Here is a 26,074-nt window from a genome sequence, read left to right on the forward strand (position 1 = left end):
TCTTTTTTTTTTTTTTTTTTTTACTGCTTCGTACACGAAAATGTTCCTGCTCTCACTGATGAAGCGTTTAAAACGTTATTTTCTTTTGCACTTGTAACACTTAAGGCTCAACGATGAGTTTTTCTGTTTTTAATACGGTTAGCATGGGGGGAAAACACGATGGCGTTTTTTTTTTCTTCAATATATATCGCGGGCTCGACTCAATGATAAGGTAAATCTCGTCGCCACTTTTATGTTCTTTCCGTATAAAGCACGGGAAATAAAATAACGGGTTACGCCGTGCACTTTAGTTTAACACTATATTCATACAATTACAATATTCATACGATTTACATGTAACTCTTGGTTCATATATAAAACACCTCCCCAACCGCACGCATGCACCTAACCGCTTGATCATCCGACTTGAAGTGACACTCTCGTTTTCTCGGGTCGTCGTCCCGGCTTCGTGTCCTGCGACACGATCGCGATGGCCGCGCCTGTATCGCTGATGGCTACCAACGTCAACGGTTGTCGCTTATAGCGAACAACCCAGAGTGGCAATGTCGCGCGATGCTGGTTCTGTCCACAACAGGTTTCTACACAGTTTTTGCACTCACACAATTACACATGTGTGAATGTGTGCGTTCACTTTCAGCCTGCGCGCTCCGTTTGGTTTTCTCGCAGCGGCATGCTGGTATCAGTGTCCCGCTCGCACTAGTGCAGCGTATTCGGGGAGAAACGGGAAGGAAGGGGTATGAGGAAAATACAATGAAACAGCGCGAGCAAGCGTTCTTTTCAGTGAGAGTGCCTCGAGTATTTTAAAAGTCATGCAAGAGAGCGCCGGTCTGGTGGTACAGTCGTCAACTCAAACGACTCTATAACATGCCCATCATGGATTCAAGCCCCGAATAGACCGACCCCCCATAGGTAGAACTGACTATCCTGCTATGGTACCAATAAGTCACTGAAAGCCAAGCCGAATTCACTAATGAGTACAGGCAGGCCTTGACCGGCAGCGGCTGTTGTGCCAAAAAGAAGAAGAAGAAGAAGAGAGAGCGCATTCTCTCTGTGGTAGCGCTCCATCTGCCATTTTTAATTATCAGCCCAAAACAACGGACTTCGGATCCGATCTTGGGCCGGACCCCCACCGTGTGTTTCTACCTTCCCCTCGCCTGAAAATTTCATTCTCTTTGTCTGTCTTTGAGCTTAAACCGTCGACAGCGAGATTCAAATTCAAATTTAAATGATTTCCTTTGACGAGCAATTCTCGGAATCCATGCAACTGACATTTTCTACTTATTATGAACATTACATTTTAACGGAAAAAATAAAAAAAAGTGCCAGGCAAACAAACGTGCCTCAGCGCGATAAGTAACAAATGAGGTTAGCAATCCTTGAAACAGCATCCCAAGCGTCACAGATTAAGCTCAAACGACTGAAAAATCAAATATCTGTGATTTTCGGTAGGATAAATGGAAAATCGGTAGTTTTAGGAGGCTTATCTGTGAATCGGTAGGCATATGAAAAATCGGTAGGAATACAGATAAATCGGTATTTCTGGTCACTCTGAGCTGACCTGCGATGGGAGGAAAACGAAAACGAAAAAAACAACACAACTGTCACAACATTCGACTGCTGCGAGATTGCTGCTGGTTGAATTCCAAATTTTCCATTCGTCCTCCGGATTTCTGCCAACCACCCGAGCATGGCTAGCCGCGAAGCCGTACGCCGGACGGTACAGTCCGTGCGGCCGATCCTGTCCGTCGACCGTGAGGAGGCCCGCAAGCGCGTCCTCAACCTCTACAAGGCCTGGTATCGCCAGATTCCGTACATCGGTAAGAGCAGCACCGTGGCGTTGCGTGTTATGTCATAGCGATGCCCTCGGCGGCCGCAGCCGTATCGATCCCGTTCCGTCGGCGGGGCGTTTGTTTAAGTTTTTGTTTTTGGTGGCACCGAATCCACTAATCCGTCTGCGATTGTTGCGTTCGTTTCAGTGATGGACTATGACATCCCGAAGTCGGTGGAGCAGTGCCGGGAGAAGCTGCGCGAAGAGTTCCTGAAGCACAAGAACGTCAGCGACATTCGCGTGATCGATATGCTCGTCATCAAGGGCCAGATGGAGCTGAAGGAATCGGTCGAGATCTGGAAGCAGAAGGCACACATCATGCGCTACTGGAAGGAGAGCCAGGAACCGAAACCAACGGACTTCCTGTCGAAATTCTTGTCCGGCCAGAACTGAACCAGTCCTCCAGGCCTGACCCATTTGTGGAATATAGTGTAGGAAGCGCAGTCGTGCGATACTGAACTGGGTGTAAATAAAGGACAAAAGGAAAACGAACACCCCCTTTTCTCGACACCCTCCTCGTCGTAGTGCAATTGTTGCGACGCTCTTGCTTAGGTGGACAATGCATAATTAAACAAACGTTTTCTACTCGTTGTTCCTTGATGCAAAGCCTACGCGTGGAGTATGAGAAATATTACACGGTTTGATTTAACGAAAGGGTGAAACAGTTGCAGTCATTGGTTCATTGCATGTTATAATAAATTTTTACAATCTTCTTTGCAAAAATGCAATAGTATTAGGCTCTATAAAAATCGCCTACAAAGTGGAAATTGTCAACAGCGTCCTGTATTTTAGCCATCATAGATACAGCCAGACTTGAAGACTCGTAAAAAATTGGCTTTAAAATTACGTTCGAAATATGTTATTATTGGCTCAAATGATACATTTCAAACAGCTAAGGAACTTCAGCAAGGTGTTGTGCGAGTATGAACTTCATAATTAATCTGGCACCAATTGCGGGAATTCTTAGAGGCTTTCACTAGATTTTCTATCTTCATCCCAAATGCCACAAATCCACTGAACGGCCACTAAACCGGACGTCGTGTGGACTAGTGATGTGCTGTATGGAGCGCACCCACGACTACGATCCGACTCCGACTATTGTTAGTCCGATTCCGACTCCGGCAAAATGGAACCACTAAATCCGCCCGGAGACGGAGTCGTTCGGAGTCGTCCGGAGTCGACCGGAGTCGTCCGGAGTCGACCGGAGTCGTCCGGAGTCGACGACTCCGAACAACTCCGAACGACTCCGAACGACTCCGACTCCCGACGACTCCGGACGACTCCGAACGACTCCGACGACTCCGAATGACTCCGGACGACTCAAACTCCGGGCGACTCCGGACGACTCCAAACGACTCCGAACGACTCCGGATGACTTCGACTCCGGGCGACTCCGGGCGACTCCGGGTGACTCCGGGCGACTCCGTAGGGCTCCGGACGATTCCAAACGACTCCGGATATTGAAGCGCGGACCTACCTTCCGGAGTCGATTCCGAATTTATCGGAGTCGGATCGGAGTCGACTCCGGATTTTTGCCAGCTTTACCCATCACTAGTGTGGACGTCCACCCGACTTTGGACTTTGGTCCACACGACGTCCGAAATCTTGAATGTTGTGGCTAGGGTAGGGTAGGGGCGTGCTTTTAAAAAAAGCTTTCCTAAGCTCTTTAAAACTCCGCCAGATGGCGTTCAATATACGCCAGCGCTCCCTAGTGGTCGGAATTGCAACTAAAATCATCCATTCAAAAATCAAACTTATTCCGTTGGCGTTCAAGTTTTCTAATGTTTGAAAATGGAGTTAAAAAATATTCAAATATGAATAAAATTACTGCTAAATTAATTTATCAATCATTGGCCATACTTTTTGAACCAAAATCAGAGCTTCATATCATTTCTATAGCACCAAACACGTTACCATTGGACTGTGAGTGTCCTGTCGATGGCGATGGCACGGTAAGCACCAAAGCTTACCATTTATTTCTACAGTTTTCGGATCTCTTATCGTACTATAATCATTTTAAAAAAATAAACAAAACACAAGGTGAATTAAATATTTGCAGTATTTTTTCTTCATTTATTACTTTCGCCAACTTACTCTCTCTCTCTCTTCGTATTTTTTTTTAATTTTCTTTTTGTAAGTTTTGTTCTTTCTTTTTTGCTAAAGAGTTTGCGGCCTTTTTTTGTTTAGATCACGCCCCGAACACGCATCGTGGGAACCGTGAAACGAAAGACTGCCGCCATTCGGCACACGCTTGAAGCAGTGGGGCTCTCTTTCGCAATTGTTTGTTGCGCTGCTAGTAATGTTTGCTAGCCATTTTCGCTACACTTCTACACTATCCCTCTTCTTATATTTACAGCTTAACTGTTTAAGATTTTGTATATATATACCGGTCTGTGTATGTGTGTGATTTTGTATATATATATAGGTATAATTATAGATCAATAAATTACTCTTTTTTGTTCTGTCGCCTCTTACTCGAACTTGAACGCTATCAACTATATCTCAAGACTGTACACACTAAGAGCTGCTGCATTAAAATGCCATTCCCGCGGCCCGTGTCCAGTGCGACCTCAACACGTGGAACGCCTAAAAACGCACACTCAGACACACACACACACATACGTACACATATAGCTTTCCCTACGGGGTTTGTTACATGCTTTTTTTTGTTTAAACTTTCACTCTACCAACATCAAATCGTTTACATCAAATCGTTCTCGGCCCGCCCCACGACGGCGTTGTTCTCTTGTTTCACTCTAGTAATTGTTGCTTGCCGGGTATAATGCCGGGTGGCGGTATGCGCTAAACCACCTTACCACCAAATACATATAATCACGCTCTTTGTCGCCTGCCTTCACTTTCCCCGCCACTGAATCGTCTGCTCTTATAATACATCACCTTCTCCGATTGTTTTCGATTTGAATTAGTACTTGCAAACGACGCTAGCTGCTGCCGCTGCCGGCACGACGAACACGTTTTAGTTAATGCTTTTAGATCGTTCCATCTTCAGTTCTGACTTAATAAAACCCAAATTGCTTTCCGTAGTAGTGGTAGTAGTAGTTGTAAGGGTAGTAGTAGTAGTAGTATTGCGGTAAAACTTTAAATAAAACAAAAACAAATAAGCCAACAGCTACAACATCCAACCGGGGATGGGAATTGTCTAACACGCTTCTTCTGCTTCTCCATCCATCAAAGCCATCATCCAGCCATCGCGAATTGCTACACACACACCCACTGATAAGCGTTTTGTTGTTTTGTCTTGGCCACAATACCAGAGCACTGATCCAAGCGCCAATTCCAGCCAACGAGTTAAAACAAAGCAGTGTAAACGATTCATTTCACTGTGGACTAGAGATACAAAACCTTACCGGGCTGAGTGTGAGTGTGTAAGAGAGTGATCCTAGTGAGGCTGTCTGGCAATGGAGACAGGATTGATTCGCAACGACACAGCACAAACAAAAAAGTGTAGAGGAACCAGTGAATTGATTAGGGATTGGAGCGCGCGTCGTGTTCTCGTGCGCTCTCGACTACTACTCGCTGACTGGCTATTATGGCACAATCATCATTCAACACCGAGGAAATACTGTTTTTTTGGTTGGTTTCTGGCTTTTTTTTAAACCGACCTGTGATTGGTGGAGCCGAAAGGTGAAACAAAGCACGGGATAGTCGTGGCTGTTTTTGTGCGGTGGTAGTGAATTAGTAGCTAGTCGTTAAGTAGTGTAATACCAGTAATAGCAGAAACGGCTTTTTTAACCCTTCCCTAGCTGCTCCGTGGCGTCCCTGTTGTGGCGAGGCCATCCTTTTCCCCCTCCCCTCCCCTCCTTATGTCTACCCTAACTCCACTAACTCTTATAAGGAACCATTACGCCCCGAAAATGCCGTCTCCGCCCGTCATTTGCACAGCCATCAGTCACGGAATTACAGACACCCACCCACCCCGACAGTCAGCGGGATCCGGCGGCCCGCCGCTGCACCGCTGCCCCCGTTCAATACTAACTGCCGACCATGATGTGCGTCGTGAACGAGTCCATCTCGTTGTCGCCGCACACGACCTTGCTCGGGCCCTCGAGCATCGGGCCCTTCAGCCCGAGCACGTCCACGTGGTCGCCCGTGTTGAACGACGCGATCTTGTAGCAGCTCGGGAACATGTCGTACAGCTCGTGCGTGGTGCCGAGATCCATGTCCAGGTACGCGAACTCCCAGCAGCTCGAGCCACCGAGCGTGCTGGCCGGTACGCCGCCGTGCTGGTGGTGAAAGTGGTGGTGCTGCTGGTGCTGCTGATGGTGCTGCTGATGATGCTGCAAGCTGCTGTAGTGTTGCAGGGCGGAGGCACAGGACGAGAGGAGCGGCGAGGTGGAGGCCGCACTGCTCAGTGTGGTCAGATGGCTGGCGTCCCCGCGCGCACTACTATTGCTGCTGGTAAGCGTCGTCAGCGAGGTGAGCGTTGTGGTCGAGCTGGGCGAGATGGACCGCTCGTGGCTAGCGTCGGCGACCGTTGCCGAGGGCGCGGCCGGTACGGAGGGGTCTTCCACACCATCGGCACCGGGTCCGGACGCGCCGCTCTCCATGTCGACGTCCGCATCAACGTCACACGGTCCCGGCGAGGTGCTGCCGGGCGCCGGTCCATTTGTACTGCTGCCACTGGACGTGCTGGTGGTGCTGCTGCTGGTACCGTTTGTGGTGGTCGTGTCGGGTCCGACGCCTACACCGGAGCCTGCCAGCTCGGACACACCGTCGGACGTATCGCTTCCCGCACTCGCACAGCCGCCATTCGGTCCAGATCCATTAGAATTACTCCCCCCGACGGTGCCATCACTCCCGGCCGGGTCCGTCCCGCTGGCTGCAGCCGCTCCGGTCACACCTTCGTCGGCCGCGCTTGCACCCTGCGGTGGGTGGATCACACTGGCGGAGGTCGTCGCTTCATCGACGACACTCGGCGTCGGGGCGCTCGTATCATCGTCCACCACGACCGGCACGGCACCGGTCGGGGACGTTACGAACAGATCGCTCCCGTTGAGCGGATCGAGCGCCGACTGGGAGGACAGACTCAGCACCGAGCCCCAGTTGATGGGGCGCGTACAATCGTCGTCCGCAAACCCGCTCGCATCCGTGTCGAGATGATGGTGCAGATGGCTGTGGTGCAGGACGCTCATCTGCTGCTGCTCCTGCTGCTGCTGCTGCTGCTGATGATGGTGCTGATGGTGCTGATGAACTAGCTGCTCGTACGTGCTGGAAGTGCTGCTGTTTGTACCGCTGTTGCTACTGCTAAGATTACTACTGGCACTACTACTGCTGCTACTGCTGCTGCCGCTAACGCTATTTGTGGTGCAAGAGGTAACGCCACTATCACTGCTGCTGGTGCTGCTGCTGGTACTGCTGCCTGCATTGCTGCTGCTGCTGCCATTATTGCTACTGATGGGGGAGAGCTCGACGGCGACCGCACTGTTGGCGCTGGCCGCCGGGAACGGTGTCGCCCGTCCCGATTGAGGATCCTTCAGCGGGTGTGGATGGCCATTGTTGCCCAGATGCGGGGACATCTGAGGATGCAGCTGATGTTGTAGCTGCAGATGGTGATGCTGCTGGTGAAGCTGCTGTTGCTGCTGCTGCTGCTGCTGCATCTGTTGTTGATGCTGCTGGGACTGCGGATGAGGATGGTGATGATGGTGCTGCAGGTGGTGATGGTGGTGCAGTGGGTGCAGCTGCATATGCTGCTGCGAGTGTTGTTGCTGCTGCTGCTGCTGCTGCTGCTGATCGTACGGCGACAGTTGCATCGTGATCGTGGAAGGATCACCGTACCCGTTTGCCGCCGTTTGCCGACCGCCACGTGGCCCGAAGTAATCCGGACCAGGCGCACCGGCCGCTGGCGTTGATGGTGGTGGAGGGGGCGGAGGTTGCAGCGGTGAATGTTGATGATGCATGCCTGCATGCTGCTGCTGCTGCTGTTGTTGCTGTTGCTGCTGCTGCTGTAGGTGGTAATGATGTTGCTGCTGCTGGAAGTGTTGCTGCTGCTGCTGCTGATGGTGCTGGTTGAACTCTTTGTTCTCGTTGTCGATTTCGCGCTCGATCGACTTGAGCGTGTTGCAGATCAGCACGGACCGGTAGAGCGACTGGTCGGAGGCCTGCCGGAACCGGGCCAGCTTGAACATGGACAGGTTCATCATCTTTAGGCGCCGCTCCTTGTAGCACTGCTTGTTGCTGCAGGACATGTTGCGCCCGTCGCAGCACCGCTTCAGATGCATCGGTCGCCCGCCGGCCATCACGCCCGGCGCACCGAATGGTCCTTGCTGTTGCTGCTGCTGCTGCTGCTGCTGTTGCTGCTGGGCAGCACCGCCCATCGGTATGGCAGCGGCGCCCACCATCGGACCGGGCGAACCGCCCGCCCCGGCCGCCGCATTGCTGTAGTTGGCCGACCCGAGCTCGAAGTAGCTCTTGCCGTTCTCCGCACACCGGATCGTCTGCTGGGCGGTGGGCGCCTCGTACGGCGGCGAGTAGTAGCCGTGCTGGGCCCAACCGTACCCGCGGTTCGCGTACTGCTGGGCACCGTTGTTGCTGGCGGCCCCCGTCCGCGCACAGTTCTGGTACGGCTCGGGGAAGTAGCCCGGCTTCGGGTAGGCCGGGCTGGCGTACCCGGCGCCCGCCATCGACGCGACCGTCGTGCCCCGGTTCGGCGAGCACGGGTAGCGCATCGCCGAGTAGCCGGGCAGGATCGTTTCGTCGTCGTCGAACTCGTCCTCGAAGTCGTCCTCGTCGTCGTCGAGATCGTCCGCCACCAGCAGGGTGGTCGCGAGCGTCGACCGCGTACTGTCGGCCGCACTGCCCCACGCCTCGCCCGGCACTGCCACCGCCTGCAGCTTGCTGATGCTGTCCACGATCGGCTCACAGTTCCAGGCCGTCTCGCCCGGCACGGCGACCGCTTCCAGCTTGGCGATGGCGTTCTCCTCCGGCTCGGCCGGCCCCGCCGCCGGCAGCAGAATCGGCGCCGTCGGGCTGAGGATCGTGGGCGAGGCGGTGATGAAGGGACTGGTGACCGCGAGGGTGCCGCTGCTTACACTACTTATGCTACTGCGCTCCGTCGCACTGGCCGCGCTTGTTGTACTAATGCTTTCGTCGTCCTTCGAGAACTGTTCCGCCGTGTGGGCGGAACCGTCCTGCTCCTGCTGCTGCTGCTGCTGCTGCATCTCGTCATCGTAGCGAGGGCTTTTGCAGGCTTTAATACCATCGTTTGCTTCTTCCTCTTCTGCTTCTTGTCGCTCTTCTCGCGCGTCTTGGGACGCTGCTTCCGGTGCTTCGTGCTGCACCACCACATCGACGATCATGTCACCGTCGGTCGGGGCGGGGCTGGTGCAGATTTCCTCATACCTGCGCTTGCTCCCGGCACACAGTGTCGCACTGGTGGGGCTGCTGTTGGCGCTATTGGTCGTGGTGGTGGTGGTGGTGATGATGCTGCTGCTGCTGATGGTCGTGCTGCTGCCGTCGATGATACTGTTGCTGATGGCCGGGGCCGTTGTTGCTTCCGTGTCTTGTCCCATTTTTAGTGTCGAATGCTGCAGAAACGAACATAATTAAATGGGAGAACAAAATTAGTATAATGCAGTGCGTCAGATACGAAAACAAGTATAATTAAACGATGGGTGCTTCCAACTCCGCTCGGATCTACACAGGCGGTCAGGTGTCAATCAGACGTTAAGAGGCAATAAACCCATCCTTCCTCAAAAAAAAACACACACACAACACGATGGGAGGAACCGATGAATGGGAGTGAAAACGAGCGAAACCAAAATTATGAATGAATGCCGACCAAATTCGCCTCCACACGCGCCCGTGTGTGTGTGTGTGTGGGTGCCCATAATCACATAAATTAACCAAAACGATAAACGATCATAAAAATCGTACGGCGGCTGTTCGACGTGTTTACAACCGATTCGATGGGGGGGGGGGGTGGTCCATCACATCACCCCCACCACTGAGGTGGTTTTCCGGGGTTGCCAATTTGGCTTTCTTTGAGAACTTCCTCCTATAGTCCTTACCATCCCCGTTTCGCCACCGTGCAGTGAATTGATGGACGAACGGGGCGGAATGGTGCAATAAACCCCGAGTACGCTTCGCAAGGCTACCTAGTTTTTTGTTTTGGTCTTTACCCCCCCTCTCTCTCTCTCTCGCTCTGCACGACCAGACAAGGGTCATAATTCGCTAACTGAACCGATTGGCAATTCACATTTATTTGGCTTATCGTCTTCTCAACAGGTAGCCACAGCCGCCTGCACTTGGCGCGTTTGCGATGTATTCGTTTATTGATGTGAGGTTTTGTTTTGTTTTGTTGTTTGGGGGTTATTATTCCAAATTGAAACGGTGTGATAATTGACATCGAAAAAAAAAACAGACTTGTTGAGTACCTTGGTGTTCAAAACAGCATCGGAAGAGGCTGAAAATTGTGGAAATGACTTCTGCCACGGCTCTAGGAGAGAGAACGATTTGCATAACGAATGTCCCTAAGTGTGCTGCCATTGCCATATGCATTTGCCAGTTTAATCCATCAAGAGACTACGACTCTATCGTGTTCCACCATCAAAATAACGGTTAGAACCTCACTAAAGCTAAGAAGTGCTTTTTGGCACAACTACTTCAGAAACCTTCCCCCAAAACTCTTGCCAGCAAAGTGACGAAAAGACGTCAGAAGCCACAGTTTGAAGCAGTTCGAAGCAGCGGGAAAAGTGGCCAAGATTATACAAAAAGCGTTGTTCGTTCGCCCAGTTCGAAAGGATCTATAGGGTCCATCGTCGGATAGGCACACCTCGCACGAGTCACGCGATCTTACGCACGCCACACATATATCGGCCAAGAACCGTCGCACCAATCCTTCTGCCGTGAAAATGAACAAGAAGTTCAAAACATAAATAGGAAATAGAAATAGAAACACAACCGAGTGCCACACCGCCACGAAGGTAGAAGAAAAGCAGATGAAAAGTTGTTTTGTTTGGTAAAAATAGAAAACAAAATAACCAAACATATTCCCTCAAACTTTCAAGCACATTTACAGCAGCAAAAGCTGCATCCACGTGTCCTTGCAAGGATCTCTCGCATGATGTTGAGACCTCCTTACCGCAGCCAGAGCACAAACTGTTACAACGCCCTACATAACAGACACTTCCCTCCCTTTACCGAACGAAGAAAAACCCCTCCAACCCCCTTATTCGGGGTCGGGTGGCGCACGGCAGGTTCGACAAAAACGGTTTCCTCCACCAATCGGGCGGGCGGGATTGTTTTCCATCGGAACGGGCGCGTTGTCGGGGTTTGCCGTTGCGTGACCTGTTTAGGTGTTTTTTTGCTGCTAGCTCACTTTTTTTTCCTTCTCTTCTTTTGTTTTCCTAGCTCCACGATTGCGTGTTGCTCATGCCGCGAGCCGGACAAAAGAAGCGTGTACCGACGACGACGACGGCCACGAGGTCATCAGCCCAGTGCTTCTTTTCCCCCATGGGCGCGCGGACGGACGGAATGGCGTCGCCAAAATTCTGTTCCACAATCTTACACCCACTCCCACACACCCCCACCAAAAGGGGGAGTTTTCATCGGGTTGGGCGGTGTGGGGGAGGTCTGTCGTCATCAGTCGGTACGTGTGTGAGTGTATAAAAAAAAACTCCCTCTACACCCTCTCAAACGGTCAGCTCCAACGGTCGCGACAGCCTTGCCACTTCGGTTACGCGTGTCTTTCGTGGGGCCAAACGAAGGAAATGGTCGAAAAGAGCAGAGCTCTAGCACTGTTAGAGGAGTTGCGTTCAAACAATTACTGATTTGTGGTAACAACTGTAAACAAATCATTCGTTTATTTGGTTATAAAAATTTAAGAAAATTTAATAAAAATTATGCATTATTACTGCGCAATTATGTATTGCTTTAAATTGCTGCTTTTTTCATAAATAAAAGGTCGTTTCCAAAGTTTGTGTTCTATTTCCACCTCTCTACTCATCTTAACCGAACGACCCTTGGGAAATCGGCCAGAATTAGACCAAAAATCTGACCCAACGTCACCAGCGATCCCTTCCACTTCCCTTGTGGCGTGTATTTCCACAAACATTCTCCACCCACGTCATCCCCGTCATCCCCGTCCTCCCCTGGGACTAGTGATCGTCTTTTTGGCACATCCAAATAAATCTCGCAATAGAGAGAGAGATGGAGGGAGAGAAACATTTTGGGACCCGTCACTGTTGTTTACCTAGCGATCGCGCGTGCGCATTCGTGCCGCACGAAAACGGAACACAAAAACCTCGTGGTGATCCTTCTCGGGCGGGATAATTTTATCTTTTATGCCTCCCAAACTGCCTCCCAAGCGGACGGGCGGTGTGAGTCCGCACGCCTTGGGAAGATGTTTGTGCTTGCGTACAGCTACGCGGAGGAGCGTCTTGCGCAGTCGCGCAAAATCTTGCACACCGACGGGCAAGACACGTCTTGGGTGAGCGCGGGATTCAATTTTTAGGGAAAATAAAGAGCATCAAGTCTGCATGTGTGCTGGAGGAGAAAGAAGAGCGGCACAGCGGCGGTTGATGACGAAAATGTGGCCACCCTTCACCACAACAGGTCGTTCGCCGAGCGCGGCGCGGAGTTGCCAAGCGGTACCGAACGAATTCCAGCCTCCAGCCCTACATGTCCCCTCCTCCCGAGGAGTTTTGCTCCCAAAGTCTCGCACACTCTCTCTCTCTCTCTCTATTTGAATCATTTTTTCTCATAATCTCACTGCTGCTTTCTCCGTAGCATTTTTTTGTTGCTGCCTCTTCTCTAGCCTCACAATGGGTGAAAGATCTTCATCGATCGGGAGAGATCGCGATCGAGCGCACGGAAATAAAGCGACCGCGCGCGCGACCCCTCCCTTCTTCGTGTGCTTCCTCACCCGCCCCAACCCCTTTGCCACCCTGCGGCGAAGGTGCATCCACAACACGTTGCTATAGCAACCTGACAGGCAAAGCATGCAAGCAAGGCAAAGCAAAGGGAGAGCAAAGAAGGAAAAGATTATTAAACCCAAGGCGGAGGAAAAATAGTTAACGGGTTTTGCTTCACTCGAGAAGCTTTATTTTCTCATACACCCTCCGTCCCTCGACCACCACACACCCGACCACTTCACCCTGCCAACCCTTTTGCCGTCCGTTTTTATCGTCGTACGATTTTTCTTCCCTCTTTCTCTCCGCTCTCTCTCGGTGCCCTTTTTTTGCTTGTTTCCTTCACGATCGTTTCCGATCCCCGGTGTGTATGAGCGGGGAGCTTTTATTTCTCATTTCTTTATGTGCCGCTTTTCGCCCAACTCCTCCCCCTCCCCCTCCCTCTTTGGAGAGAAGGGTGGACCAGCAAAAGGGTGGGAAGGATGGCAAAAGGGATCCACACACACACACACCAAACGATCGCCGCTTTCTTCATGGCAACACAGTTCATCCACATCACTGCCGCCACCACCACCACCACTACCTCCTCATGTGTGTGTGTGTGTGCATGGCTGTGTCCACGATGGAACGTGGAGTTGAAGCAAAAGCGCAAAAAGCAACACCCGTGAAAAGGTACGAACGGTGCGGCAAAAGGCAAGGGCGGATAAACTTAGGACGAAACACAGACACAGCAAAAGACACGCAGAAGGAGAGAATGAGAGGGGACCAACAAAAAAAACAAGCCCAACGAATTTATGTAAGAGGGAGAGCGGCGGGGAGAGCTAGATACGACGCGCACATACAACGGCGAGGCCTCTGGGTGCGTTTCTTTGGCCTGGGCCGGGGTCTGGGAGATCTCGCTTGAAATTAACTTTTGATGAAGGTTTGTGCCTGTTTTTTCTTTCTTTCTCGCTCTACCTCTTTGCTTCTTCGTTACCCCTTTTCCAGCTTTTCTGTATGCCTCCCCCAATGGGCACAGTGTGCAACGGCAGGGTGGAAACGAGCGCTGGCAAAAAGCAAGAAATGCCGCCGACTGGCACGAAGACCATTGAATGGAGAAGCATAAAAAGCTTCATCAAGCCACTTGGCCAAACGTGCCAAAGGGGGAGGAGGTGGGATGTACCGCGGTGTACGCGGTTTATGGTGTGGACGTTGCATGGTGGTGTGTGCACAGCTCTGTTTGTGCGTTTGTATGCGTGTTGTTGTCGTTGTTGTTGTTGGCATACGTCACGCGTCTTCACTGCTTGGCTGGTGTTTGATAACAGTGGATCAAACTTGCGAACTGCAAAAACAAAACAATGCATCAGCTCGGTGCAGAACACAAAATCTTTTTATTTTTTCTCGCAAGATGCATTGCCAAATTGTTTAAAAACGTTCACCCTAAAATTCCTCTTTTTACGTTAAGTTTTCACCAATGGACAGAGCGGAAACTTGTACCACACTTAATGCACGGCTTGTTCGTTTACGGGCCACTGTTTCAGCATACCACAGACTTCATACAAAGAGCCACAAAAAAGACTTCAGAATATAACTTCTTTGGACTTTAAGAAATTGTATACATTCTTAGGAACAAATAAGGCACTTTGGGAAACTTTGTCGAACCACGCAAATCATTTTGAACGCAACATAAACCCAATAACGAATCATACGTGGAAGCATTTTGATGCTTTTTGCATCTTTGGCGCCACATAAGACAAACACATCAACTCCAGAGCTAAGGTACAACCAAACTGCATTTTTCCTGCATAATTCATCTGTTCAAGTCGATGGCACAATAGTTAACTTATGCTTTTTGTTTTAAAGATTTTGTTTCACCCAACCGAAAAGACACTTACAGCAAAACCGCCGCCAAGAGGATGTTCTATGATACACATTGAGCCGGAGGACAGTTTGCGCCAGTGGGCTGGCCGTTGCAGGAAGGCAGTATTGCACTCGTGGTCGCACGGAACGATGACAGTTGTACGGCGGCGATGCAGCAATGCACCGGCAATCGTATCACACTGAAATTGCACATTCAGAAGTTTCGTACACGCACATCGACCGCGCAAAGGTGATGGATGATGGATTTGGTAATTTTTGTAGCACAACACCTTTTTGCAACACCGCACTCACAATAATCACTGCCACCAAACCAAGTAGTAACGGAAGCAACGAAAACCAAAACCCGTAAACGTTAACTTATAAGCGATGAGCACTACTCTTATCACCACCATCAGTTACAGTGTGTATTGGACGCTTTATTGCTGCTTTTCCCCATTTCATGGAAGAACTTTTCGTTGCTTTTTGCACTATTGCACTTTTCCGACACAGAAAACGTTGCACTTTGCACTACAACAACACGGCAAAGATCGCAAAACTATCACCGATCGGAAAGCGCGCGCGCGCTTGATACGCAAATCGAGCGCTCGAATGTGAGAAACGTACGCAACCCGTGGTTTCGCGTTTACAGCGCGCGTACAGTACGTGCGTATCGTTCGAACGCCGGCGAGGTAAAACTTGCCGATGCGCGTTCAAAACTTCCAGGAAGCGCTGCCATACGCGAGGCGTACACGAAAGAGCCAGACAGCGAGAGAGAGCGAAAATGGCGCTCTCGCTGCTGCTCTCGTGCGTTCGCTATGCGAAAGGGCGCGCGCGGGCGCGAGAAAGAGAAGGAGCACAAGCGAACGAACGAACGAACCAACGAGCGCGCTGCTCGCACAACACAAAAGGAAACGTTGCGCACCGTTCGCAGTTGCTGAGTAGAACAGAGGGAGTGAGAGCGAGCGAGCGAGAGCAACACACATACACACAAGAAAATACAAGCGATGGCGAGTGAGGCTTCCCGCACACACAGTGCTGCAGCACGCTGGCAGGAGCTGGAGGAAAGAACACACCTACAGCAAGGATACTGATAAAAGATGGCACACACACGGTACACAAGCCGAAGAGGGCGAACACGCACGCACATTCCGGCTCGGGATCGGGACCCAAAGCCACACGGCGCACCGGACAGAGCCAAACAGGGGAGGCAAATACCGGACACCGCACGGATAGGGACCTTTTCCAGGGTCTCTGCTGCTGCTGCTAATCCCTCCGCTCTCTTGGGACGAGAAAACGGTACCGGCGATCGGAAGGATCGCAAGGATCGACACCCCAAAGGGCGAAGGAAGCGAAGGCAACAAACCAAACATACACTACTATCCCGAAGGACCGTCGAGATCCCATGTGCATGAGAGCATTCCGGTCGATCATCAGCGGTCCGTACGCACCCACACGTGTATATCCTCTCTGCCATAGCGCGTCCTAGTTACGGGCTCAGGTAGACGGCCGGGAAAACTGGAAACCCAAACCTCGATCCTGTCTGTTGCTGCCCGTAACGAATCCTTCACCATTACGACACACCGGCCAGGTAAACGGACCGTGTGGGTGTTCGAAGCGTTGGTTGGTTGGGAGTCTGTGTGGGACTTCTTTTGAGCGATGGTAAATTGTAGCGAACAATTTTTGTTTATATTTCTGCTTTGCCAGCCGTCAAAACTGATGCAAACTCCCGCCAATAATTGGCACCGTTGCTGAGTTGCCCACTCGAGCATGCAAGTGGCAAAATTGCGCAAATATAAAATTCCGGGTTTGTTTTGTGTGGCTCGATTTCTTTCGTTGCGATCCTTTCGCTCTCACGATGATCCTCTTGTCAATTTGATCTTTTTGAGAGCGAGACATAAACAGGTAACTGGAGCGTTGCTGTTTATTGCTCTAATTGGTTTATTGGTTTACTGGAGTCAGGCTGAGCATGTTTGTTTACAAAAATGTAAAAACTGTAAACTTGTTACCTCAGTCCCAGGTGATCACATACAGACAAAAAAAATACTACATTTCTAGCTGCAATATTCAAAACAACTCCACTTGCTACTTCTTACTTCAACATGGGACACAATTGAGATCAAAATAAGTCAACCACTAACAATTCAACCCTCGCTTCCTGTGTCTCCCAAACCCAAAAAAACAGTCGCCCCCAGTGAGGCGGTGCACCAGCCATGGTTGCTGCATGCGTTTGCCCGCCAAAATCCTTTTTTGCACCAAGTGCAACCCTACTTAGGGACGGAGGATTACTAGAAACACAGCCACCTCAAGCAGAGAACTGTACGTAGGTGAAATTACGATATTTGCACCACCCAACACCCACCCACCGCATCAACCCGACAGGGAAAGGATTGCTTTTTTGTGTGTCCCTTCTGCATGCCACCCTAGAAAAAAAAAGGAAAACCATCGGTAATTCGCATTCGGAGGAAAGTCTCTCATTGCGTTTTGTCTCCGAACCGTGCAATGGAGGGGGCAGGCACGTACGCACGCCATCAAGCAACCCCTTGCCACCCCAACTCTTAAGAGGACAACACAACAACAACAACAAAAAATCGTGCACCCAAACCCCCCCGCCCGAAAAAGGTTGCGTATTTTTCGGGTTTGTCGGGGTGTGTTTTTATTATTTTTTTTTTGGGTCGTTTTAGTCTTCGCGAATCTTGGTGCACAATGTACTAGAAAGGGGGAGGTGCGGAGGAGGACACACGCCACCCCAGATTGCGTGTGTGTGTGTGTGTGTGTGTGTGTGTGTGTGTTGCGAAGAGAGAATCGCAAGGGTGGCGGTGCTTGTCAAGAAGCGAGAATTTATATAGCGAGAAGAGAGAAGGAAGAAGAGACAACAAAAAATTGCATGAAACGGATAAACAACAAACCATGGACAGAAAATATGAGACAGAAGCCTGGAGGATCGAAAGAATCGCGGCCCATGAAGGCCGCCCTGGCCAGCACAAGGAGGGACTGAGAGTGAGTGAGAGAGAGAGCGAGAGAGCTGTGGCTCGGGGTGGAAAAGGGTGGAGCAGCCGAAGAGTTTGGGTGGATGTTTTATATTCCGGTTTGGTGCCTTCGAACGCTTCGTTTCGGCCCACCAGCACACCCCGCGCCCGCCGCTTGACAGGTTGACTGCCGCCGCACTGCCTGCCTGCCCACGGTGAGCCCCTCCCGCTCAAGCGGGCGCCCAATTCTGCGCCCAAATCATAGCGCGTATGTGTGTGCACGCTTTCGACAACACTTTTGGACTATTTTCCACCCCAATCCCACACACACACACGCATCCCGTGGGGCTTTTGGTGAGTTTTTCACCCGTCGTCCAGAAGCGCGATTCGAAAGGCATCCCCATGTGAGCGTGTGTGCAGCTGTGGTGTGTATGTGTTCGGGGTGGCTCCACTACGTGTGGGTAGGCAAAACGGCGTCTGCATTGTTGATACTACCCACTGCTGGGGTTCGATGCGCGGGGTGAGCGGGTGGACTCGAACTCGACACCGAGAGCAAAACATTCCAATCCTCCCAGCAAAGGAAGGACACGCACAGTTTACGACCATGCAAGGGTGCGAAAGAGAAGGAGAGATAGAGAAAGAGAGAGAGAGAGAGAGAGAGACCGAGAGGACAGAGCGTGTCATTTCGTACCATTTCGAAGCGAGGGTGTAGCAAAAATGTCTCACATAAGGGTCACAGGAGGGAGCGGCGGATGCGAGATGCGGGATAATATGAAGCTACACAGCAACCCACATCACACACACAGAGCCTGGGACGACGCGCGAGGACGAGAAAGAGAACGGTTCGAGCACACACACACACACACACGCACACATCAAGCGTGAGCCGCAGAAGGAGCAGGAACGTACGACTTAACCTTCTCCCCGTGTGTGCTTCTTTTCGTGCTGTAACGTGTCGCTTACTCGACTAGAAAACAACCCCAAAAATAATGCGAATCACAAACACACACACACACACACACAGACGACGCATCGTTGAACAAAAACTTTGGTCGCTGCCATCTCCTTCCCCCACACACGCTGTGTGCGCACCACCATCGTTTCCCTATCCCTGTCCGTTCTTGTATACGAAAAACCTTCCACAGCGGAAAGAGAAGCATGGCGTAACGCAACGATAAGGGTCGAACAGGGAAAAGAGATTTGACAGCAGCACGCAAGCGATTGCCATTGCCGAGTAGGCATCTGTCAAAAAGACTACGAAAAAAACAACATTCCACCCTTGTCAGAGAGCGCTAGAGCAGGATGCGCGCTGCTCCGCGTGCGAGCGAGATACGTTGGCAACAACAAACGGCTGGCGAGCGGAGGAAAAAAAACCCTACATTTTTTTTTCTTTGGTTTGTTTCGCTCTCGCTCGCTCGCACGTACGCACCGCATTTGCTGGTGGTGCTGGTTCGCCTATCTCGATACAGAGAGGGCCGCGCAACTGCAGCGCTTTCGAACGGCTGAAACGCTCGCACGGTCGTCGACTACCCTTCGCTTCGGATCCCATCCGTCCGGATCTCGGGGGCCTTCTGTACGAAGGCGCACACACAACGGCAGCAAAAGCAGCAACAACAACAACAAAAAAAGCGGCACACAGCAACCCCTAGCGAACGAACGGAGGGAGAGAAGAACGAACGATGAGAGAGTGGTAGCGGCGGCGGCAGCAGCAGCAGCAGCAGGGTGTGTGCTCCGGTGTGGCACGGCAAAATGAAGGGAAAACGCGAGTGTCAGCTGTGTGTGGATGGGTTCGAGAGCGGTAGGTAGGTAGGTAGGTAGGCATGGGACGGACAAGGGGTAGCCGCACGCGGAATGAAGCAACGACGACACGATTCGACCAAGCAGCGGCGGCAGCAGCAGCAGCAGCAGCAGAGAGTGAGCGGCTGCGGAATCGAAGTTCCACGGAACGGAACACAGAGCGTTGTGCTGTGTTGCGTATGTCAAGGGGGCTTGTGAAGCAACGTGCGGGGCAAGAGCACAATCGCACCGGAGCCGAACCGGAGTGTGTGCTGCTGCTGCTGGTGTGTTCGCCTTTGGTATGCGGCACACTCGGCTGCGATGCTTGCCGGCCAAAAATGAAGCGGATTTGGCGCAGTTGGGATGAACGGTCTAATGCTTCATTGTATTAGACAGTAAAACATTTTCATAAATATTTTATATCCTATATCGGCGACGGCCTCTATAATGCGCTATTTTACGAGTTTCAATATTTCATAAAATCAATCTGTTTATTTGAGTAATATTTTATAACAAAATCACAAACAAAATTCTTTGCTTTAAACGTGTAGAGATTGTTTCATGAAAAACTGGACCTTTATATAATAGTCCTATAACAAATGTCCTTTAGAACAGTTCTATTTCATGCTAAATAACGCAAAATAAGACACTTTTCTGCTATTGTCCATCACTTGTAATCATACTTGAATTCAAATGACCTGCCATCATACAAACCGCACTGGTCGGCCATATTTAAACAAACCAATTAGTACACCATGCGAGTAGGCGTGACCAGATACGACCATTGAAAACTAAAAAAAATGGAAGCAACTGAACGGCATATTGCAATATTTGTGGATTATTCAACTTTTAGCCATCATGTGATGCCTGTATTAAAGATTTTTGTTTACAATTGTTTCAAAATGAACTTAAAAATGGTATATTTTCTTTTTTAAAGATGTAGAATACAGACAGACAAAGAAACTTTAATTTCGTTACTTTAGTTTAGCTTGTGTTTCAGTCCAAATCATATTTAAAAAAATTAAACAATTATTTCACAAAACCACAACGAATAAAACAGAAATAGCGCAACTTTTAAGCGTCAGAAATGCATCAAATTGAAAAAAATGTTTTACATATTTGCCGTCAAATAATTTCTTGGTTTGCGTTTCAAATTTTGATCACCAGCAAACGCACCAAACGCCCAACTGTGCCAGAGCCCTTGGTGTGCTACGGTGTGCTGCTCGGTGCACAGCACCGAGAGCACCGAACACCAAGCACATCGACCGACCACAGAGTGAGACCGGGGCACACACACAACACGAACAAAGCGAACGAACGGCAACGGCGATCGATGGCGGATACGGAGTGAGCGTTTTGCCGCACCATTCCGTCCCTTATTTCAGCAGCCCTCTGCTCTTGCTTGTCTGCCCGCGCCTGCCTGACTGCTTGCCAGTGCTTGCTGGTACAGTCGCTCGTAGCGCTGATGCTATTTTACCAATGGCTGCCAATGTTGCCATCAACTTCAAGCGCTTCGTGTGCGCTGTTTTCCTGCTTCGGCCCGGCCCAGGCGAACACACAGGCACCGTCAGGCCCAGTGTCAGCCCAAGCCAAACCGAACCAAGCCGCCAGCCAGCCAGCCGGGCCAGCCAGCCGAGCCAGCCCGGTCCAACCCGGCCAGCTCAGCCCGTTCGCCCTTCTCGCGGCGAACGACCGTACACTGCGAACAACGGGCAAAAGCGGAAAAAAGAAACAGCAGCAGCAGCCATGGCCTCATCATCAGCACAAACGTAGGAGGCGATTGCGTGCGGGGCGCGGGCATTCGGTGCGGCAAGTGGGTAGGATTGGGAGGACGGTGAGACCTCGACCGAAGCGAACGAACCGCTCGATGCCGCCGCCGCCGCCAACGACGACGACGATGATGATGGCTTGGAGCGCTTGTAGTGAAACACACCGCACAAAATGTGAAGAGCTTATGCGCGAGGGCGCGGAGACACCGCGCGACGGGTGAAAGGAATGGCTGATGAAGCGCGCACGCGAGGGGATTAGCGAGGCGCGGTGCGGCGGTGGTTCATTTTCGACGATGGAAGGGAAATATAATATTAAAGGGGAATTCGCCCTCTTCACGACACGGCCACGGACCGGAGCGACATCAACGCGGCGACGACGACGACGACCACGACGACGACGACGATGCAAGGAAACGAGACCACCCCACTTCTTGGTCACCCAGCGCTCTCCATGCCCTCCGCTGCTCCCTTCACACTGACCAACGTCATTCGCACTAAAATACAACGGCATATTTCAAAGTGCGGGGGCATTACGAGATAGCTCTCCGACCATCCGGACCGAAGAAGAACTCGCCTGTCTCGATCGAGAAACCCATCGGTGTCGCTCCGCCCCACCCCTCCCTCTTCCTTTCCCTTCTTCATCAACAGCCTCCGATAACCACGGTCTTGCCACGGTTGCCTTGGCCGCCTAGCGAGTGACGAAGGGAGGGGAGGGTTCGCGGAGAAATCAACACAGCAGCACAACAACAGCAAAAAAAGCACACCACTGTGTACGGGGTCCCACAACTTTGCAACTTTCCGGACGCGGGCACCTCTGCAGCAGCAGCAGCACACAGAGGCGCAGTCTTCTTAAGAGATTGAACGACCACCGCTTTTCTGTTGCCGCTCTCGCTTCCTCTACCTCCAGGGCCTGCTCCACCAGTGGGAACCACACCGGGAAGGAGGACATCAACGGATCTGTGCCCGTCTGTTTGACTCACCCGGAACCAGTGGGGGAGGGCGATGAGAGGGAAAGAGGGCATTGTGACTTTGGCAGAGGTTCCGCAACTGGGTCCAAGTTGCAAACACACAATACACACACATATAGGAGAATAAAAATAATAACGATGAGATTTTTGAAAAGCCAAAACATCTGTCCCCACAGAAGTTCAGCAGCATCCTCCACAAAGCTGCTTGCTTGGAGTTGAAATGTTGTGCGTCAAAGTTAACTCGTCCTTTCGCGCGGTGCTGCCAATGACGAGGCCAGAAACGCATAGTGCCGCAAAACAAATGCACAAAAGATAATGAGCGAAGGAGAGCGAGCGAGAGGCGAAAACGAACCAGAGGAATAGGGCAATTGCAACGAATCGAAACGAATGTTGCAGTTTTTGGGGCCACGCAACCTGTTTCGGTCCTTCCCTGAAGCGAACGGCTGCGAAATCCCCTTGTCATTACTGTCATTAGTGTCATCTGTAGCCGTCCGTGGACTACTTTGGTTGGTTCTTATTGCGTACCAGTACCAGATTTGTTCTAGAACGCTTTCAGGGCGATGACGATTTTGATCCCTGGTTGATTTAAGCTTGTTTTATGTATTGCTTGAAGTTTTTGCTTGTTTACTTAATTTTTCATTTAACATTTATCCATATGAGCAATGTCTAGCTGGTTTGTGTTAAGTGTGACCTTTGAACTCTTTTTTTGTAATCATGTACAGAACAAACGGTAATGTTTTGTTTTGTAAATAGCGCAATATTTGTAACCATCCAGTATATTTCCCCACTACTCAACACTGTAACATCATATTTCATTCGATATAGGAACACGTTTTCCTCTCCAAAACGTTTCCACTTCTTAACGGTCGTTTTGAATTGTTCAAAGTAAAACTGCTGCATCTCGTTATCTGCCGCCGGCGATTGAATAGATTTGAAATTCAACCACGTGGGAGCTCTTCCTAGCAGCGGGATGGTGCGAAACGTATGTGTGCTGTACACGAGCACACAAACGCGTGAGCGCGCGCGCGCCTCCATTAATTGTATCTGCATGCATTTTCGTCCGATGAGATCGCACAGATCCGTTACGGACGCCGATGATGTCGGTCGAACACCCAATCCCTTCCTAGAACCTACCATTTGCGCCCCAAACTCTAAAGCGAGATCAGGAAAAGTTTTCCCTTTGCCTGCTCATTTCAGCCAGTCGCCAAAAAGGTCGTCACCGCAGTTTCTCGATAAAGGACGGAGGGAAAATGCGAAGCGATGAAAAAAAAGTGTGTCCCATTCAAACCTTACCTCTCCCATCGGGGCCTATCCCCGGGGGCGGCACAATGTTGTAGGCAAAATCTTCCTCCAACGTTCTATTTGGGCGGTTTTTTCCCTTCTTCTTGATTTCGTTGCTATTGTTGCTGTTGCCAGTTCCCTTCTTATCTTCTTTCTAGGGAGAAAATGTAACACACAGCAACAGCAACCGTAGCTTTTCCATCTTCCTCCCTCGGAAAACACATTTTCCCTCTTTGTGAGCGCAAGGAAAATGGTTTCACCGATGGCGTAAGGTCGGAGAGTGGTGTGGGTTCCTTCTTGTCGTCCCCCGGAAAACAGAACGAAGGGAGAGCAACAGCAAAAAAAAAAAAGACAATCTTTACCGAAACGTCAACTCACCAGCGCCCAAGCAATAGCGAAGGAAGGGGGACACATGCACGCACGCAAGCAGACAAAAAAGACGGCACAACAAAAACCCTCATCTTAACCGTGCCCGGAATAGGTGCTGGGTAAGGCAGGACGGAAGGGCTTTTTCCGGAACTAAACATCTGCCACGGAAGCTGCAAGACTGGACGACCGGGGATCGTCGCTCGAGACTGGGATGCGTGCTTGGGATACGACGGTCTCGGTTCGAAAGTGATCAGTCTTCGGTGATCGAGAATGGGTTTGTTTTCGTTTGCCAAGTGTCTGTGCGTGTGCTGGAGGGGTAAGTATTATGCATACTAACGCGTAGATGGCGTTGGAAAATTGTCACAGCGTTAGTTGCTGGCGCAAAAATTCAAATCGCGAAAAAGACGTTGGTCGATACTTTAACATTCGATTGATTCAAACAAACATCGCTAAGAACGCCCGTCTTCGCCTTCGAATGGCAACGGTCAACGCGATAAGGCACTATCGCAACGGACTTCGGGCGCTATTCACGCGAGAAGGCCACGGTGATTATCGCAAAGCGGCTGCACTGCGCGCTGCGGTCTCTTGGTCACTGCTACGCTGCCCGCTCACTTGCCCTCGCGCTCCGCTCGTCCCAGGGCGACGTTTGTCTCGCACCGTTTTACGAGTGTGCCTATCGTCCGGAGGAAGTTGTACTACCGGAACAGTGCAGCATAAAGCGAGCATACCTGGGTAGCAGCGCATCGCTCTTACTTGACAAGTTCCGCTTGGCTTTTGTACCGGAGTAGAAAGGGCGGAAGTAAAGTTTGGGCTCATGTTTCACATTGAAAGATCCAATGTTTGGGTACAAAAATATATTTTCTTAAAAAATCAAACATTATGTCAATTATATTTGCTTATTTTATCACAAAATTTGCACCACAATGTGTATTTGCACCAAATCACAAAAAACATATAACAGATTCCATGTATCGTTAAGAACAGAACTGTTAAAAAAGCAACCGTTTAATTTAATTTGAAATATATTGAACATTATGTGTCTTTCAAGTATTATTTCTTAAAGCCCAATGTGTTGTTCTTTGATTAATATTTGTATTGATTTAGACGTTTTTCTGCACGGTCGTGTGTGGATCGTTCAACAAACCTATGATCTATGGAAGTTTTTAATGAGCAAAAAGAAGAAAGAGGAAAATGAAAAGAAGAAATCAAAGATGCAGAAAAAACAAGAAAAAATACACAAACATTAATAACCAAACATAATAAGAACACTTTAAGAAGAAGTAAAATAAATAATAAATAAACCTTCTCTGCTGAAGTATTTCAAAATAAGTATTTATAACCAAATAAGCCACCATTTTCTCATGGTGTCATCTAGGTTGTACATTGTTGCATTGTGTAATATTGCTATGGGTTTGATTTCTGTTGTTTTAATTGAAACTTTAAAAAATAATATTTGTCCTGTCTTCCAAATAGTTTTTTTTGAATTTGTGTGTCTGATTTTACTTAAATTTTAATTTCATTTCATATTTTATTGCATTTCATTTTACTGTTCCTTAAATGGTTTCTCATTAATGAATGTTTGTTGGATTGTTTTTATATTATATTCATATTTTATTAAGTTCTTTTATTTTGTTTCCAATTGTATGAATGCCTTATGTATAAAGTAAACTTTTTTACTTGATTTTAACATTTATTCTAAGACTTATACATCCATAACAATATAGCTAAAACCTTCTTCGATAAAGGTTAAAGGCAAAACTGTATCATAGCAAAGAAAAATCTCCATTAGGACATTCCCATGGTCTAATAACAAAAACGAGCACAGTCTGTACCACCCACTACAGATTAATATACAACGAACAAAAAACCACCACAAACATCGGCGACAGTTCCGGGATCTCCAAATCTCGCTCATCCTCAAGCCATCAACCGTGTTCGTTATCTTACACTGCGCGACCTACAAGCATTTCCCTCGCCATCGTGCGCAGCCAAATTTCCACGTGTCCTTACAAAGACGGAACGGCGAAAAGCCTCCCGGAGCCCAAACGATGCTTACCACCCCCAAAAACCACCCACTTCCCTCTCCAAAACCACCTCCCCTCCCCCCAAAAAAAAAAAAGGATGTCTCGGTTCGTTCGCCTCCACGGCTGCTCTCGTTCGATTCCCTCGTGTTTCGACCTCGAACCAAACGCTCACCACCTATACCTGCCCTCTAACATCGCGGCTGCTTCACGGGCTCACGCACAATGGCTCCGCACCTTACGCCGAGCCCCCCCCCGCCCAGTGCGCTTCCCTTTTCCCTGCGACCCTTCCAATCGGCACGATCATTTTCCCATTTCCTTCCCGTGCGTCAAGCGCGAATGGAACCTGGTTGCTTTTCTTTCTTGGCGCTGTTTTAATGTTGCCTTTC

General features: G+C 50.0%; 2 protein-coding genes across 2 annotated transcripts in view; one reads left to right on the forward strand and one right to left on the reverse strand.

Annotated features, from left to right (window-relative positions):
• Window positions 1-1,583: 1,583 nt before the first annotated feature.
• On the forward strand, window positions 1,584-2,413 carry LOC120896862 (NADH dehydrogenase [ubiquinone] 1 alpha subcomplex subunit 6). The gene is made up of 2 exons (XM_040301355.1): window positions 1,584-1,817; window positions 1,977-2,413. Exons 1-2 carry the CDS (start codon window positions 1,688-1,690, stop codon window positions 2,219-2,221), a joined length of 375 nt encoding a protein of 124 aa, XP_040157289.1. The 5' UTR covers window positions 1,584-1,687; the 3' UTR covers window positions 2,222-2,413.
• A 1,537-nt stretch (window positions 2,414-3,950) lies between these two features.
• LOC120896372 overlaps window positions 3,951-26,074 on the reverse strand; it is a 65,595-nt gene continuing 43,471 nt past the window's right edge. The window contains exon 3 of the mRNA XM_040300424.1: window positions 3,951-9,372. Within this exon, the coding sequence (XP_040156358.1) occupies window positions 5,821-9,372 (3,552 nt within the window). The 3' untranslated portion in view covers window positions 3,951-5,820. The remainder of the gene's footprint in view (window positions 9,373-26,074) is intronic.

Source organism: Anopheles arabiensis, chromosome 2 (genome assembly GCF_016920715.1).
Source record: "Anopheles arabiensis isolate DONGOLA chromosome 2, AaraD3, whole genome shotgun sequence".
Lineage (NCBI taxonomy): Eukaryota > Metazoa > Arthropoda > Insecta > Diptera > Culicidae > Anopheles > Anopheles arabiensis.

Bases quoted from the DNA above. Each gene is read 5' to 3' on its own strand.
- LOC120896862 (XM_040301355.1), top strand. From the start codon at position 1,688: ATGGCTAGCCGCGAAGCCGTACGCCGGACGGTACAGTCCGTGCGGCCG. The intron at 1,818-1,976 runs GTAAGAGCAGCA...CGTTCGTTTCAG, and splicing joins TCGCCAGATTCCGTACATCG to TGATGGACTATGACATCCCG.